At 35.3% G+C, this 19,466-nt stretch overlaps 2 protein-coding genes and 2 pseudogenes across 2 annotated transcripts; 2 read left to right on the forward strand and 2 right to left on the reverse strand.

The window, feature by feature from the left end:
• LOC104711571 (mitogen-activated protein kinase kinase kinase NPK1-like) lies at positions 3,022 to 4,374 on the reverse strand. The gene has a single exon (XM_010428273.1). It carries the CDS (start codon positions 4,166 to 4,168, stop codon positions 3,137 to 3,139), a length of 1,032 nt encoding a protein of 343 aa, XP_010426575.1. The 5' UTR covers positions 4,169 to 4,374; the 3' UTR covers positions 3,022 to 3,136.
• Positions 7,147 to 11,862, forward strand: LOC104715506 (annotated as a pseudogene).
• On the forward strand, positions 12,265 to 13,173 carry LOC104715508 (glutathione S-transferase T3-like). The gene has a single exon (XM_010432906.1). The coding sequence runs from the start codon at positions 12,265 to 12,267 to the stop codon at positions 13,171 to 13,173; it is 909 nt and encodes a 302-aa protein (XP_010431208.1).
• LOC104711572 lies at positions 16,968 to 18,053 on the reverse strand (annotated as a pseudogene).

Genomic DNA, 19,466 nt, shown 5'->3' on the forward strand with positions numbered 1-19,466 from the left:
TTATATGTTTCATCTTTTCCTAAACCTATTAGGATTAACATATTACAACTTAAGACTTTAGGAACTTTTCCTTTTCCTATTATATCTCTTAAGGCAACTTCCTAGGAGATAGCTTGTTCTTCAAGTTGGAATTATCCAACAAGATAAACGTGATATTAGGCCGGATGGGATCAACCGATCAAGTCTTCCTATTTACCCTTTTGAAACTCATCTTATGACTTTGTTGAATTATTTGTATATATTTTACTCAACTACCTATCTCTTCTCATATTTACAAAATACAAGTCTAATATTTGCACAATAGCACACTTTATCTAAAACTTCTTTCACTTGACACACTTTTTGCTATTAGAGCACTTTTTGCATCATATTTTTTACTATTCATTAATTTTATGACTATTATACCCTTACTAAAAGCAACAAAAAAAAATACAAATATTTTTGTCTCCTTTCTCATTCTTCTCTCTCTTCATTTCTTGTATTTTCTCTTATTTTCCTTCTCTCTTTTTCATTGCATGTTTTTTTTCTTATTCTCTATATCCTAAACTTTAGATCATAAACCATAATCATAAATTTAATTTCATAGAATTTTAACAAATGTAGCCAAGTCTGAATAATTTTTACTAGAAAACATGAAACTGAAGAATTTTGACTCCTTGTATTAGATTCTTTATAAATTTCCAAATTCATTGATGTTGTTCTTAATTGATAATAAAATATTTGAGGATTATATCACTGGTTTTTGTGCTAGAAATACTTGGAAAAGCAGAAAGATTGAAGCTCTCTAACCAAGTGTTAACTAGAATTGTCCATTTTTTTCTATTCTTCACTTTTTTCTTTATTTTTTTCTTTTCTTGTTTATCTCGTTCTCTCTTTGTAATCATTTTATTTAATTATTATGACATATATTTTCAATTTTGTTTTTATGATTCATTATAATTTTATTTAATCTACATTTTAAGATCCATTTTACTATATTTAAAAATGAATAATTGTATTACATATTCTCCAATTATAGTTGAATATTTGTGAATTATTATGTGGATACTTATTTGTGGATACTTTTTTATGGATACTTATTTGTGGATACGTTTTTGTGAATATTTTTTTTGTGGATACATAAGAATGCCTAATTAACATAATAATGCAATGTTTCCAATAAGAATGTTTCTCTAATGGTGTCCATTATGTATTGTTTATGTGGACAACATTCTTTACAAAATTGGTGTCCATTAATTTGTATGGAGTGGATTGTATTTGTATCTTCAAAACTAGGTTTGTATAATGAAGATTTGATGCCATCATGTGGATGAGGTGCTATGGATACTGATTAATTATACATTATCTATTTATATTTGAATAACTGTTCGCTATTATGTGGATGGTTAACATATCTAGATGAATACTTACTTTTGGATGATCAGAGAAAAATATATGAATACCTAATTATCAAATTATAGTTGAATATTTGTTAATTGTTACGTGGATGCTAAAAATGTCTTATTATGTGGATACGTATTTGTGGATACTAATGTCTTCTTTGTGGATACTTATTCTAAAATCAAATTCACATGGATGATGAGTTATACACGTCCACTAAAAACTACTTGTGTTTTGGTGAAACAATCGTTGTTAACTATCAAACAATTTTAACCTCATCATATTCCTAAAAAACTAAGCATGAGACCGTTCATTATATCCTATCCTAAACCCTAAACCACTGGCGGACCCATAAAATATTTTTACTTGTGTCATAGGGAGGATTGAACCCTGGTTTAGGGGTGTCAAAGTCTATTATTTACCATATTTCTATACAAAAAATCTTAATTTCAACATGAATGGGGGGTCAATTGAACCCCCTTTCCCCTTAATAGGTCCACCACCCTAAACCTCTAAACCCTAAACCCTAAATCCTAAACCCTAAACCCTAAACCCTAAAGCCTAAACCCTAACACCTATATCCAAAACTTTAGACCTTAACCTTAGATCATAAACTATAATCATAAATTTAATTTCATAGAAACTTTAACAAATGTAGTCAAATATGAAGATCTTTAACTATAAAACATGAAATTGACCTACCCCAATCTGTAAACCCTGAACCTTAAATTAGGCCAAATTTTTGACTTCTTGCATTACATTCTTTATAAATTTCCAAATTCATTGATGTCGTTCGATATTATTTGGATGGTTAACACGCATAGATGGATACTTATTTTGGATGACCAGAGAAAAAAAACATACGAATACCTAATTAGTTAAACAACTTGTGGTTTAGTAAAGTAGTCATGGTAAACTATCAAACAATTTTAATCTTTCATGTCCATAAAATCAAGTCCACATGGACGCTAAATTATACACGTCCACTAAAAACTACTTGTGTTTTGGTGAATTAGTCATTGTTAACTACCAAACACTTTTAACCTCATCATATCCCCTAAAAACCTAAGCATAAAACCGTTCATTATATCATATACTAAAACCACTTAAAGAGATGATATATTGTAAAGAAGAAGTATCATTTAAGAGTCTTTTTTCTGCACTAACCTTAATATAACCTCAAACCCTTTGAAATCGGCTTGAAACCATTTTGTGACAGCAACTATACTCGGTGATGGAGTTTGATTCTCTTGACTCAAATTCTTCTGATGGGTCACACTCCATCAGATATTTTTCGTACATACATCGAATGAAGCTTCTAAAACCCAATGGGCCTACATTTCAATAAATAGAGATAAACGCTAGAGGGATCCAAATTTATCGTCTTCAGTATAGATCAGATTACCTGTTATGGTACGAGAGAAGTTAGTTTTACTTGAAGCAAAGAATCTGTCGTGTGGTGGACACGATCCTCTGTTAACGTTCTTACTCCAACACTCAAAGACACCAATATGCTTCTTCCTTTTTTACCTTTTCAAATACACTTTTTTGATGGATGGATTTAGATCAGATCTTACTTATAGTACCGAAGAATCAATTGATTCCTCAAAATTTGATGAAAGAAGAAAAAATAACAATGAAGACTACAATGAATTGTTGTATTAACAAATCAATTACACACAAAGAATACGAATTAGTATTCTTAACTAGGTGTTAAAAAAACCTAGCCTTCAACTCTGTTTTTATAACACTCACGTCACCTGACGGTAACCCAATCCCCTTCGACAGACCAATCAGGTAACGATTCACTAACCAAACTCCCAAGTCTCTTCACCGGAGAATCCGACGGCGTGTGAGAATCCGATGACATTAATTCCCAATCGGGAAATTCGAATGGACACTTTGGTGACGTCGGTGCTTCTTCCTCCTTCACCTTCAAAACATAGTCTTCTCGTTGGTCGTGCTCATCACAATCAACGTCTACGAACGGATGGTTCAAAAGCATCTCAACCGTCCATCTTTTCTCGGGATCTTTGACAAAACACTTAGACAAGAAATCTTTTCCTTCTTCCGACAAGAACTCTGGGATCATCGGTGACTCACCGCCGGCACCGATACGTAACAAAAGCGACATGAAGTGTGATCCTTCTTTCACACTCCACGCCGTTTTGCCACTAATCATCTCAACTACAGCGCATCCTAACGCCCACACGTCAGCCGCTGATCCATACTCGTTATAGTTAACAGATTCCGGCGCCATATATAACGGCGTCCCTCTAATCTCAACCCCTTCTTTTGACGGCGTTAAAACTCCGTCAACTCTTCTCGCCAATCCGAAATCGGCTATTTTAACGGCGCCGTCGTTAAACAACAGAATATTCCCGAGTTTTATATCGCAGTGAGCAAACCCTTTCGCGTGGACGTGACGTAACCCTCTGAGCACCGATCCCGTGTGGCGGCGTACGGTGGATTCCGGTAAACCCTCACCGCCTAGTTTCTTCAATTGTGTCGCTAAACTTCCTCTCGAAGCGTACTCTAGCAACAAGTTATGTAACTTCTCTCCGTTCTCCACCGTTCGCTCCTCGCCGTAGCACCGTACGATCTCAGGGCAATCACCGAGCGAATCCAACACTGATTTCTCGTTAGAAAGAGAAGCGGCGCCATAAGAATCCGACGATTTCACGGCGATAAGCCTCGGAAACTCACCGGAATCTTTACTAATATTCGTCGCTACACTTACAGTAGAAAACGTTCCGAACCCTATTGTATCTCCACGAACCCACTCCATTGAGACAAAAAGCTTCTGAGATTATGAAGAACTATATGATGTGTGGATGAGAGAATTGTAAAGAAAGGTTTCGTTTTTATAAGATTGGAACAATGAGATTTTAGGGTTTTAAGAAAGTTTCCTTTTTTCTTTAGGATTGGATTCACCGATTCAGAATTGGAATGGGAATTGAAGTATATTAGCAAACAGAGAGATACAGAGCATGTAGCTCGTGACTGTTTATTGTGCCTTATAGCGCAACTTCTTCATTATATACTAAAAATTTTATTATTAATTTTTTAGATGTTGATAATTATTAATTATATCTCAAAGTTTAAATTTTTGAGATAATAAAATTTAATGCACGTGATGAGAGAGTGGACATTTGATTTTTCATTGTTGGGCTGCTAAAATTAAAAAGGAAATTAAATAACGAAATATATCTATTAAATTGGGAAATAAATAGTATCGCACGACTTTGGACTTTGGAGTTTGAGACTTTACAAAATCTTGATATATTTAGTTTACTAATAACCAACATTATACAGTAAAATCTAAATAGAAATATTTGTTTCTCACCTAGACATATATAGCTTAATAGTTTACATAGTAACTACTAGTACCAAATATGTAAATTCGAATAATAATATGTGTTATTAACTGAAAGGAAAAAATTATTTTATGAATAATGGTGTAAATTGGGATTTGACATCGAGAAATTTGATAGTAAATCTTTAATTAAATCTTAACCGTGAACTAATTAACCAATTAATGACGATCAATATTAATTACTTATATAATCATATAGTTAGAACTTCTTTCAAGGGCCGTTGATGATATAAAAATTGTAAAAATTGCAAGTTGGGGTTTGTAATGTTTGGTTGGTCAATCCAAAGTATCAAATTCTTTCTCCATTTAGTAACGTTTTTGCATTTCCTCATAGTTTACGGATATTCTTAGAGCAGCTGCAATTTGCATGCTTATTTTCGAATAGTTTAATGTTTCTCTGTTAAAAAAAAAACTAAACTTATATTGATAGATGAGAAAAATGCTGAATACAATGAAGTTGTCACATGTGAATTCTACTATAGTTTGTTTTTTATTTGTTTTCTTACCAAATTCCAATAACAATTCAACAGATTTTTGTTTGTCCAAAAAAAAAAAAAATTCAACAGATTTTTATGCTTCAATATATGACTTTATCCGACAACTCTTCCAAACACCATTCTTTTTGCGAATATTTTATTAGTCACGACTTTACGATGAACTTTACTTTTTATCGCTATAAAAATGCTTGATATAGAAGTTTTCACAACAACTTGCTTGGCCGTCCAAGTTTTGAGGTCGTTATGGGCATGATTGCATTAGAATCATCGAAAAATAATACTCTATCATTTGTTTTGATAAATACTTAATTTCATAAGTCCCTTTGCGTCATGATTTCGATTTTTTTTCCGTATCTAATTCATATCTAACGTTAGAAAAATCTTATTACAAGTACAGTTTTGTTACAATAACTCAGATAGTGTAGTATATATAAACGATATTTTGATATTGCTCATCTATACACTTAAGCGTTTGCACATAGTTTACTTAATAGCGCTGATATTGTTTACTTCTCTTCTTTTGGATCAGAAGGTTGCGAGATTGTCTTGAAATAAATTGCGGCGCAACTCACAACTCTAGAATATAAAAGAATAGTGATAACTAAAATAAATAAAATAATAGTGGCCAAGAAACGGCAAAGAAGTGCTTCACAGTGAAGTTTAGTTTCTTTTCTTTCTTTATTGTCGGAATCAGCAGACCTGAAGTCTTCGATTCCAAACAGAGTAACAGACTTTCGCAAGTTGCGGCTCCTCTTAAAAACATACATAAATCTATAATATTATCATATGATTTGTTTCACCCATTTTTTAGTGCTATTAGTGAAAATAAAAAAGAGATAACAGACATTAACGGAACCTGACGATGACGAACGCACAAAGGTCAAGAGTTGCAGTAACACGAGTTTTGATGAAAGTGAAGTTAGTATATCCTTAATTACTTAGCCGCCACTCCGTCACCCTCACATGTTCGCATGTTCTTCCCACCATTTTTTATTTTATTTCCTTCTATTCAATTTATTTGTTTCCTAGATTTTCTTGCATAATAAGTATTACTATTACTATTCTTCTAACAAATATCTTCCTCGATAATATATATAGATATTCTTTTCTCTGTATGAATGGATAAAGATCTTGCGACTTGCGAGCTCTTTTTTTCTTTTTTTGGTTTTGATACCATGAACCAATCACATACTCCGATTTTTCTTTTCTTTTCTTCTTTCGGCTACTTTATCCTATAGTTTATACTTTTTCCCTATCTGCTTAAATTTATTTCTGTTGCAAGATTTCTATGATTCTTCTGTATCCTACACATTATAGAGTCTTCAACCGTCGCTTGCTATTAACGCATGATTATTGTTATATGTCAGCTTTCACTATATATATATATGACTTTGCTTATGGTATATGCATATCGACCATTAGTTTCAGAAGAAAAAAAATTATTCAAATGGTATCATCCCAATTGTGTTTCGTAAAATAAATACAGTCTTAAAGGTTGGAACTCGATCATCAAAAAAAAAAACCCCTTTTCTCCCAGACACGAGAATTGAGACACTTTCACCACCGCTTTTCTCCGATGCCGGCGAAGGAAAACTTTGCTGGCGTCGGGACACAACTCGATCGCTCCCTCTCGTTTATTGCTCTCTTTGGTTCTTCTTTTTATTTTATCTAGTTTTTCTTAAGTTCTCAATCTCTATTAACCCCTCTCGACCCCTCACCAACACCATGCACCAATTAGCCGATTCTAAATCCAAGGAGGCCAGCGTTTGGCCGGAGTTTCGCAGCTCTTACTCGCTACCCACCTCTTTCCTGGAAAAGGTATCAAAAGATCCAGCAACCTTCAGATCTAGGTTCTCATCTCACCAAGAAGAGATCTCAGACCAAGTAGGGACGATGGCAGGAGCAAATCCTCTTAGCCCATCATATGCGCCTTGCCTGGTGGAGTCGTCGGCGGCACACGACGGCCATCTCGTTCTGGTTTTGCCTTCGGGTATCGGAGACCATAAGATTCTTGGTTTCTCTTTTGATGCCTCCAGTCCCGCTATCAACCTTCACCCAACATCCTCCCCCTCGTCGGAGATGTTCTACCCCATGAAGCCGATGTCGCTTCAATCCGGCCACCGCTTGAGCAATCCCCTGCATCCGACTAGAAAACTAGGGTTTTCTTTAGTGGATCCACCAATTCTCGGCCCATTAAGGCAATTGAGCCCATTAATTCAAGGTGTCTCACAAAAGCTTTCTCCGCGTGTACCCAGGTTCGAGCAGAACTCAACTCTCTCCCATTCTAGCCAATCTTTGTGTAGATTTATAAAACCTCTTGTTCGAAGACTGCATTTGGTTAGTAAACTACATTTGGTTGCTAGTTTGGTTAAAGATTTTTTAGACAACCTGTTGTTAGTACCACCTAGGATCTCTGCCTTTGGAGATAGCAGCTTGAATATAATCGGCATTATGATCCAGTCCATAGGGCACTGTGGTTACCGATGTATGTTCAGGCTCCCTCCATTAACTCGCCTGGTTTCTGAACCCGATAAACTGCTTATCATCAACTTTTTGAAGTTTCCGTCTAAGAACCTGAAGATTAGTGGCATTATGATCCCAATTCAATGTAATGGGGGTTACCACAACACCTTCAAGTGTTTCACTTATGAACCTAAAACCGCTACCAACCCTTTACATATCCTCAACCAGAGCACTTATAACCCTGCTCAAACCTTTGGCAAAGCCCTTCTTTGTGAAAATGCTCTCAGCCTTAGATTCCTCAACGCCGTTTGGTTTTTGATCCAAAACAATGGCCATCTCTTCATCCATTGAAATATCCATGGAAGAAGCATCGATATTTCTTGACCTCACAGGTTCCAAATCCCTTGCAAGGAATTGGCTCATAGCTCTCAAGTCTACAATCTCGATGAACCTTATCTATATCTATCTACTTGTTGTACTAGTTCTCATCTCTGCTTTTCTTTGCTGTATGTTAAACAATGATCTTTATGTTGTATGTTGTGTTCTATGTTAATGGAATAAAGCATATGTTTGTTCAAAAAAAAAAAAGGTTGGAACTCGATCTACGGTTTAAAAATAAATAAGTTGGAAAGAAGGGAGATTGTCTAGCAAATGGAACGGAACAAAGTCGTGAGCCTTACCGATCGAATATTTTAATCTCTTGGTATGGGATATCTCTACTCCTAATACACAACTTGCCTTGTTCTATTAAATTAGACATATATATATCTAACAAAATAACATACTGTACATAGGATGTCAAATTACATACCTAATAAGCAATGGAAGTCTATAGTAGATATTAGTGGAATATGTTATATAATGTTTGTTAGCAATGATTTTGGACAACAGAATTGTACACTATCATGCAGTAAATAACACGTTTACTTTTATATGATCATAATATATAATGAAAAGTATAAATTAAGTTTGATATAGTAGAATTCCCATATTAGCTTAAAACATTATATTCATTGGAGTGGAAACATATAACTCAATTATACTGCCACAGGATCCTAAGTAGGCCTCCTTTTTTGTTTGGTTAGATTATAAAGAGATTCAACTACAACATTGCGTTTAGCCTATAAAGAGAAATTACAACATTGCGTTTAGCCTATAAAGAGAAATTATTTGAAACTTTTTTGATATGTTGATAAGTAAAAGCACCCGTTAGTTCTGAAGAAACGGAAACCCAAATTCCCATACGACTTGATCGTTTATTCCCATACAAATTCCTATAGTATATATATAAGTAATTCAACTTGACGTCCTAATAAGTGGAATCGTTTTCCTCAAAGCTAATAAATGGGGTCCCTATCCTCTAAAGATAAGCATAATTCAAGATTTTCGAATATTCCTTGGAATACGGATTGTAGTAAACTTCTAACCCTTAAACGTCGTTATATAAATGCTAAAACACTGCACGCATGGTATCCCAAAATTAGACAAAAGACTAATTCAAACCTTATGCTGATTGAACAACAGTCAATTTCAGCGGATAGATCAAATATGGTTTGGATTTTAATGAGAAACACTGCATGTATCCACTTCATTGACCGAGTTGATAAATTCAGAATTAGGTCATCTTATTAAACCAAACCCAAAATGGGCGGCCGAAACCAAGTGCATGAACATCAATTTAAACATGTTTTTCTTTCTATTGTTGAAGTTGCAGTCAAAGGCTATTCTTAAAGTTAAAACATATGTTATGTTTCTTTGGAAGTTCCCAAAAAGGAAAGCCATCGGTAAACTATTCACGATAAGAAGATTTTTTCATGCATTAATAAATTTGGCTAGGCCAGTTCCTAAAGTTATCAATGAAACGAATATCTAAAATCAAAAACTTGTATGGGTTTGGACTTTCGAACAAATTTTCCATCTCGTAAGGGCATGATTATCGGGGGTTGTTAGGGGGGGTTTTTAGATTTTTGGTAGGTTAAAAATAAATCAAAAGTAAAGAAAATAGAGTAGAGACTCTCTTATATAACATACTGAAATTAATCTTAAGAGACGCAACGTGTCCATTTATTGTTGGTCCAAGAGAAAAATAGAGAAGGGAATAAATTTTTTTTTCCACGATTTCTTTCTTTCAATTTCTTTCTTTCTTTCTCTCTTTCTCTCGTTCTCTCTTTCTCTCCCGATCAAAGTGTCGATCCGCCAAAGGAAGAGCTGGTTTAATCGCAGGCTACAGATTGAGGCAAGTTGAATCGGCGGAGATGTCATCATCGTGACGGTAGCGGTGGCGATTTGAATCGTCGTGGAGATTGTAGCGGTGGTGAATTGACGGAGTATGCGATGCAATCGGAACACCAATAATCAATTCGATTGAGAGGGTAAGTTTATCAGGGCATTAGTATGATTTTAGGTAAACTGTTAGGTTGATTTGATTTTGTTTGCTTGAAATTAGGGTTCTTTGTTCCTTGTTCGAAAATTAGGGTTCTTTGTTCTTTGTTCAAAAATTAGGGTTCTTTGTTCTATGTTTGACTGATATCGTAATTCATACTCCTTATTTCCAGGTTTCTTCTTCGTCTTTCAATTCTAATTTTTCTTCTTCTTCTTCGTATTGCAGAATCCTCTCGTTTCAGAGGATTGAAGGCACACGAGTTTACATTGGAATGCCTGTGAGTTCTTTCAGTTCTGGAATCAAAGGTTGTAGAGGTGATTGAGATAAGCTCAGACAGTGATGAAGAACATAGTTTAGTTCTTGTCCGAAAGAAGAAGGCTACTAAGAAGAAATCAACCACTTACACATCTGTTCTTACCGCTAGAAGCAAGGTATTAATTTTGCTTTGTGAAGTGATGATTCTTGGTTTTGAAAGTAAGAAGATGTTTGGTCTGTTCTAAATTATCTCTTTTTGTTTCTTTCTTTTGATTTTTCAGGCTGCTTGTGGTATAGAGAAGAAACAGAAAGAAGTGATTGTTGATATCGATTCTGCTGATGCTAAGAATGACCTTGCAGCTGTGGAATATGTGGAAGAGATCTACCGTTACTACAAGTCTGTTGAGGTTAGTATACTATTTAGTCTTATATAAATCATGAATCTTTCCTTGTAGAGTGAACTTGTTTTATTTAAAGTTCTCATTTGGATTGGCAGAGTGAATGGAGACCATGAGATTACATGCATTCACAACCTGAGATTAATGAAAAGATGAGTTGATTCTGGTGGAGTGGTTGATAGATGTACATGTCCGATTCGAGCTAAACCCAGAGAAGTTTTACCTCACTGTTAACATTCTCGATCGGTTCTTGTCAGTTAAGACAGTACCTAGAAAAGAACTGCAGCTAGTTGGTCTCAGTGCTCTTCTCATGTCTTCCAAATACGAAGAGATCTGGCCACCACATGTAATAGAAACAGGTAACTCTTAAATCATTTGTAGCTTCTGATTATGATTCTTCTTGTCTTCAGCTTCTGAATTATAATTTTTTTTGCAGGTGTCGGACTTAGCTGATATTGCAGACCATGCATACAGTCACAAACAGATTCTGGTGATGGAGAAGACTATACTGTCTACTCTCGAGTGGTAAGACAACGGTTTTAGAGTTTCTTCCATGGTTTTACATTACACTATATATAACATTTCAACTGGTCTCTTTTTGTCTTCAGATGGAGAATATGGTACACTATTTGGCGGAGTTAAGTGTGATGCATTACGATACTACGATAATGTTCAGTCCATCTATGCTAGCTGCTTCTGCAATCTACGCAGCAAGATCTGCTCTACACCAAATTCCCATTTGGACCAACACTCTCAAGCATCACACTGGCTATTCCGAGACTCAGCTCATGTAAGTAAACAAACCTCTGTCAATTTCTTCATATGGGTTTTGTATATGTGGTTGGATATTGATTCTTTTGTATGAAACAGGGACTGTGCAAAGCTATTGGCGTATCAGCAATGGAAGCAACAACAAGAAGGGAGTGAGCGTCTCTTACTGAAGCAGTTAATCATCTCCCATTTCCCAAAGGTAAAGTTTGAAACCCGAGAAAGTTGGAGAATCCTACAAACCAACGGTAGAGTCCTTGTTACTCTTTACCTCACACACACTTTATTTAATGCTAGTTAAAGTATGATAGTGAGTCATTGATGTTTGTTGGTTGGTTGTGATAAATGTGTTTAGTACTTGTTAGTGTAGGTATTAGTCTAGTCAATCATTATTGATGTTATTATTTGAAGTGTGTGTGAGTTGGTTGTGAAGATGTTTAATGTTTGGTTGTTGTAGTTTAGGGAAGACTTAATTACAAAATTTAAACCAACTAGTTGTAAAAGTAAAAATAACTTACACCTTATAAATTCATTGTCTTCCTCTTCATAGTAACTAGTAACTTACACCAACTAGTCTCTTTGAATCTCTTTTTTCTCCTTTAACACCTTTGAATCTTCGTTCATAGTCTTCCTTATAAACTCGCAAATGAATCTCTTCTAAACCCTTTAACACCTTTCAGTCTCGTTCATAGTCTTTCTTATAAACTTCTTTGAATCTTTTTATTCTCCTTCAACCCCTGTGATATGGATTCTGACGACTACATGAATCCATATCATCCCTCCTCTAGCTATATGAATCTGTTACAAAGTCAGCTTGAAACTCAAAACCTCGACAGTCCTTCTCTAAGTCCATGTTCTGAAACTCCATCTGAACCTGCATCACCTCAAGAAAGCCGCAAGTTAAGGCATGCTTGGTTACCAGCTGATGATAAGATGCTTGTCTCTGGTTGGCTCAACACCAGCAAGGATCCGGTAACTTCTAATCAGCAAAGACGCGGTGCTTTTTGGGGAAGGATTGCAGACTATGTTGGAAAGTGTCTGAATGCTGTAGGTCGGCCAAAGAGGGAGGCGAGTCATTGTAAGCAGAGGTGGGGGAGGATCAATGACTTGGTGTGCAAGTTCGTTGGTTGTTACGAGACTGCTACAAGAGAGAAGTCGAGTGGGCAGAGTGAAGATGACGTGATGAAGGTAGCACACAAAATATTCTCCAATGATCAAGGACATTGGTTTACCTTGGAGCATGCTTGGCGAGACTTAAGGTATGATCAAAAATGGTGTGCATCCATATCTACTAAAGGCAATGGAGTGAAGAGGGGAAGGGAGGATGCACATCCGGTGAATGACATCGATGGATCACAGCCACGTCCTCCTGGTGTTAAGGCTGCAAAGGGGAAGTCGAAAAAGAGCACTAGTACACAACCGGCTGTGGAGGAAGATGGAGGCGATTTCTTGGAGCTTCAGTTGGAACGTGTAGAGAGGATGTATGAGATGAAACAGAAAGATTTCACCTTGAAGGAGAAAGAGTTCGCTATGAAGAAGGAGCATATGAAGCATGTTATGCTTGAAAATCTGATTGCTAAGAAGGATTCACTATCTGAATCCGAGAAAGCTCTGAAGGACAAGCTAATTGATGACATGATGTCATCAAGTTGAATCCGAATTACGCTTGTGTTTTTAGTGTTCTATGTATTTGGTTGTTGTAGTTTCGAATATTGTTGTGTTCTAAATATGTTTGTGTTTTTTGTGTTCTAAGTATTTGGTTGTAATCGGACAAGCTTGTGTTTTTTTGTAATCGGACAAGCTTTATGTAATCCAAGTGTTTCTTGTTTTGGTGTAATCGAATTGTTTCTACTTAGTTTATGTTTTACTTAGTTTATGTTTCAGTTTGATTCAGTTTATGTTTCAGTTTGATTCAGTTTATGTTTTACTTAGTTTATGTTTCAGTTTGATTCAGTTTATGTTTCAGTTTGATTCAGTTTATGTTCTACTTAGTTTATGTTTTACTTAGTTTATGTTTTACTTAGTTTATGTTTTACTTAGTTTGATTCAGTTTTATTTGTGTTTTGATTCAATTTTGTTTGTGTTTGTGTTTTTGTTTCAGTGATGCTTCGTGACACCAAAAGAACAGCAAGATTATGTCATCATGTGACACCAAAAGAACAGCAAATGTGACACCAAAAGAAGGAAACATGTGATGGAGTCGGTCAAGATTATGTACTTTCACCACATGTTTTCATCCCCGTGACACCATGTGAAGAGCAATAGGATTCACTTTTGTATAATTATGTATTTTCACCACATGTTTTTACGAGGGTTTTTGTATTTTTGTACATCTACCACATGTTATCTTTTCATTTAAGACCACAAATTGTATTCAATATTTTCTATCCACATATTTATAGTTTTGACTGTCCCAAAATTTCCTATATATGTCCACTACTAGCACACAAAATATTCACACCAAACCAATGAAAACATAACTCCATCTCTAAATTCTAAACACCAAAACACTTTTCCTTTATTTCCAAAAGCTCCAAAATGGCTTCTTCTTCTTCTTCCCATAATGATGATGTTGATGATATACTTGATGAATGTTTTAATCAAACATGCGATCAAATCACCAATCATGTATGGCAAAATCTTCTTACTCCACCAATCCAAAGTCAACCACCACCTAAACCAAGAAAAAAGCGAATTCACATTGAAAGAAATCGAGAAGTCGGTCATGACCACTTGTGGAATGATTATTTCAGTGATGCTCCTACTTACCCTCCCAACATTTTCCGTCGCCGTTTTAGAATGAACAAGCCATTATTCATGCGTATTGTCGATAAGCTCGCAAATGAAGTTCCCTATTTTCAACAAAGAAGAGATGCTACCGGAAGGTTGGGTCTGTCTACATTGCAGAAGTGTACAGCAGCAATTCGTATAATGGCATATGGTTCTGCAGCTGATGCGTTTGACGAATACCTCCGACTTTCTCCAAACGTGGCGCTAGCATGCTTGGACAAATTTACAGATTCAGTCGTAAATTTATTTGGAGATGAGTACTTGAGAAGACCCACACCAGCAGATCTTCAAAGACTACTCGACGTTGGCGAGTATCGCGGATTTCCCGGCATGATAGGAAGCATCGATTGTATGCATTGGGAGTGGAAGAATTGTCCTACCGCATGGAAAGGTCAATACACCCGCGGAACAGGAAAGCCCACAATTGTTTTAGAGGCGGTGGCTTCGTATGATCTCTGGATCTGGCATGCTTTCTTTGGACTACCAGGTACATTAAACGATATCAATATTCTTGACCGATCTCCAGTCTTTGATGATATTTTGCATGGTCGAGCTCCTAAAGTGAAATACAGTGTCAACGGCCATGAGTATAAATTGGCTTACTATCTGACAGATGGTATTTATCCAAAATGGGCTACTTTTATCCAATCTATTCCACTGCCACAAACTCCAAAAGACGCTTTATTTGCGAGACAACAAGAAGCTGTGCGTAAAGATGTAGAGCGTGCTTTTGGAGTTTTGCAGGCTCGATTTGCCATAGTCAAAAACCCGGCTCTTATTTGGGATATAGTAAAAATTGGGAAAATAATGAGAGCGTGTATCATACTGCACAATATGATAGTGGAGGACGAACGAAATGGGTACAATCTGTTTGATCAAACTGAATTCACACAAAGGGAGTCAAGTGCTTCAGAAGTTGACTACACGCTTCCAACACCCATGCCTTCATGTGTCGCTACTATGCTCAAGAATCGAAATGATGTTCGTGATAAAGAGAAAAATAAATGCTTGCAAGATGATTTGATTGAAAATATTTGGGCAAAATTTGGAGCAAATCAGTATTAAAATTAATCATTCTCTCCATTTATAAATTGCACTTCTGTTGTAATATGTATTAATGTTTTTATTATGTTTTGTATGTTTGAAAATTAATTAAAATGCATTATTTTCTAATTTAATAAAATCTTAAATGTTTACACATTTATATCACTTCTATTCTAATTAAAATTTTTTAAAAAAAAATTTTAAAAATAAGAGACCCAAAATAAGAACCTACCAATAAATAAGAAAATTTTATCTAAGAGATCATGGGTTCTTATTTTTTAAAAAACACACAATTAATTCATATTAAATTTAACAACCCCCTACTAACATACTACCAATAAACTTGGTCTAATGGGCTTTAATATAAGAGATGTAGTTATACACCTAGAGATGGACATACTTAGAGCTTTGAAGAAATTGTTGGTGTAGTAAGTAAGTAAGATCTTTCTCTGTGTTGACATGGGATTTTATTAACTGATAATGCACCATATGATTCGTAGTACATCTTCTGCTTCTAGAACAAAGTCCCTTGGTCAATAATGTTGTTGTATTTCCTCGACCAAAACATGTATAATATTGGACTAACTTTTGTATCGGTGTCGCCGTGTCGATTAGATCAAAATTATATCTCATTTATGGCATGGTATGCACACGACCTATGATTGTAGTGGTCATGGGCTCAAACTTCTAATCTTTGTGAAATGGGTATTTATTTGGGCTTAGGTACCTTGTGAATTGTGACACAAACAACATACAAGTTAGGATGTCAGCTAGTTGGGTTTCACCATCTTTTGTAATGAATGTAGGTGATTCAAGTTCCAAGAAACTAATAAGTAAGAAATAAAATTAAATCATTTTGGGATTAAATTGTTTAATGTACACTTATTCAAAAGATAAAAAGTTATTTATACAGCATGATATTATTACAATAATCCACAATAACAGTATGTATTGCTCAATCGGAGTATTGTATTATACAATATGCCTTTCTACGTTAATTTGAAATATAAAATTTTTGATCAAGCAAAGAAGATCGAACTAGTTAAAATATAATTTTAAATATATACATTATGTTACTTATCCATTTTTATCATAATTTTCAATATTTTGAGTTCATTAGTATTCAAATCACTATATATGGTAATTTATTTCCTATAACTATATTTGTTCAGGAAATGATTATTAATAAGAGAATTAGAATTTCAGAATTTGTAATTCAAATTTTGAATTTATTACATATAATATATCGCAGACTCTTACAAGTTAAAAAGTATCTGATATACTTTTTTTTTTTTACAAGAAATGTAAAAATTTCTTTACAATATCAAAAATATTCAACTTATAATCTATCCCCCAAAACTTTGTAATCTAGAAAAGCATGTGCATCAAGATAGTATTACAACAAGTACGAAATGACATAAATTACACACTTTGACACTTATTACATTAGAAACAAGACAGAAACATGTCGGATTAATCGGTGACAACAGTGGATTAATTCACTTGGTGATAATTAAATATTACTAGTACTCCGTAATACTTTAGTCTTTACAACACAAGACTAACTTTTAAGTAAACCATCCCAAAACTAAAACATCATCGATAGCCGGAAAGATTGAAAAGGATAGTTTCATAATATTTAATTCAACTCCTCCTAAAATATTGATTCACTTCATATTAATAAATATGAAATATATTTTAAAATCATCATCATCATCATCTAAGAATCTGTGCATTTCCAAGCATCTGGTGATGATCAGACCGCATAGTCCCACACCCTTTACCTCCATATCCTCCACCAACAGTACCCGCCAGTGCTCCTCCGGCCACCGCCGTCATTCCTCCCCCGTTAACCACCGCATGTTCCTCCAGCGATTGCACCTGCTTCTTAAGAAACTTAACGTAATGGATAGCCTCGTCGAGCATCGACGCCGTATCCATCTTGGTGCCACCGGGGACAAGCCGTTGAAGAATCCGAATGCGCTCGCTTATCCTCTCCCTTCGATGTCTAGCCGCCACGCTCTGTGGATCCTTAGNTTACCTCCATATCCTCCACCAACAGTACCCGCCAGTGCTCCTCCGGCCACCGCCGTCATTCCTCCCCCGTTAACCACCGCGTGTTCCTCCAGCGATTGCACCTGCTTCNGCGAAAGATCATCTCTCTCATCGCCGCCATGTTGGCGTTGTCGCTACATCCTCCTCTTCTCTCCGGGAGAGATGATGACATGGACGGGGCATACCGGAAATTGAAACCGGGTTGGTGGTGATGAGAGATGGTTGGGTCAAGTGGGAGATGAGTATGGGTGGGGTTGAAGAAGAACGGATGGGTGTTGGATTCGGAGAGCATCATAACGTTATGGGAATTAGGGTTAGGGTTTGAGTTAGAGAAGTGTTCAGGAAGCTTCTCCATCTGCTGCATCATCATGTTCATTAGAATGTCGGAGTTATCCATCTTATTTGATCTTTTTGGGAGAATATATAGGGTTTCTTTTTTCTTTGAGAGATATGGAGAAGCTGGTGAGATAAGGTATGGAGGAAGAAGAAGATGGACTGACAAAGCTTGAAAATTTAGGTTTTTGTGTGTGTCTGTTACACAGAAGAGATGGTGATGAAAGAGAGAGGAAGAGAGTTATGTGCGAAATGTAAACTGGTTACTACCAATCAGAGATTCAGCAATATAACAGGAACTAGAAGTGATGGATTTATATAGCACTTTGTGGCCCATTCTTATTTTTTAACTTATTACATAATATATAATATTCAACAATTAGGATTCTTTTCCTTCTTCTATTTTTCACACTCGTAAACTTTTTTACACACACATATGTATGTATGTATGTATTAATGTATCCTAGCTAGGTGTTGAAACTCTTTTGAATACGATGTTGAAATTTTTTTCCTTGCTTTGACATGTATGTTACAACCTTCCATGCAACATTTATATCTTTTTTTCCCATTTGGCCTTTTATGTTTGATTCTAGATGAATTAAAATGTAGTTAAGGAGAAATTAAAAAATATAAATTTATTTACCTCAACATTTCAATGCTAGTTTTGCATTAAGTTCAGCTGGTGTTACATCCAGAACTCGCAAAAATCACTGATTAATCAGTTGGTGTTATGTTGTAGTCATTTAGCTGCTGAATGAAAAATTCGTATCACTTAAAGAGTCATCTTGATTGAGTCTTGACTGTCGAATTATGAAGATATTATCCTTTGTTTGGATCGACCGTCCACGTGTAACAAATCGGTGGGATATTGGACCCACGAGTTGTGAACCAAGGCGCCTCTGGACAAATCAAAGGTGCATGAACCGCTCTCACCACCATTGAGTGAGGCACCAACCATGAATTTTCCTATTTTTACCATTTTAATTTGTTCCTTTTTTTTTTTTAATCTAAGTAACTTAATTTTTTTTCTTATCTGCGCGAATGCTAGATATTGAAGAAAATAAGAACTACTTTGAATTATAATGGGAAAGAGAGTAGTCGTGTATTATTTTTATATTTACCTTTTCTACTATCAATATTTTATACTATTAGTTTCTTTATAATTGTTAATTACCCCCACATTCACATGAAATATGTCAGAATCCAGGGAACCCATCTGCTTCGCCGGGATCTGTTCAGGCGACGGCGAAATATATTTAACAAAATATTACCTTGGATTCAAGGTTTTCTTATTTAATCGTTTAATTTGGATCCAATATTTTATGCATGAGAATATTTTATGATTTTGTTCACCAAAAAAAAGAGAGAATATTTTATGATATGCATAACACATTGTCTTGGTTAGTAACTATTTAAGATTGATGTCACGTGTTACTACTTCTTCGAATATAATTGTAGGAAACGTGAATATAATTAAGGTTAAATTGATTTTTTATATAACCATCAAGTTATAACTCCGATCAAATTTTCAGTATATAGTTGATAACTTTACATTGACAGTTTTCCAGTGTATTATATGATACACACGTTAGTTGTTCATATATTGTGGAAGAATATTGTCTATAATGGACTAAATATATAAATCGAATCTCACTTGGCGTCGAGCGTTAGCATATGGGCACGCTTATCAAAGCCGATCGGAAAGGACTTATTGCGATCTTCAT

This window comes from Camelina sativa, chromosome 9, assembly GCF_000633955.1.
Source record: "Camelina sativa cultivar DH55 chromosome 9, Cs, whole genome shotgun sequence".
NCBI classification, from domain to species: domain Eukaryota; kingdom Viridiplantae; phylum Streptophyta; class Magnoliopsida; order Brassicales; family Brassicaceae; genus Camelina; species Camelina sativa.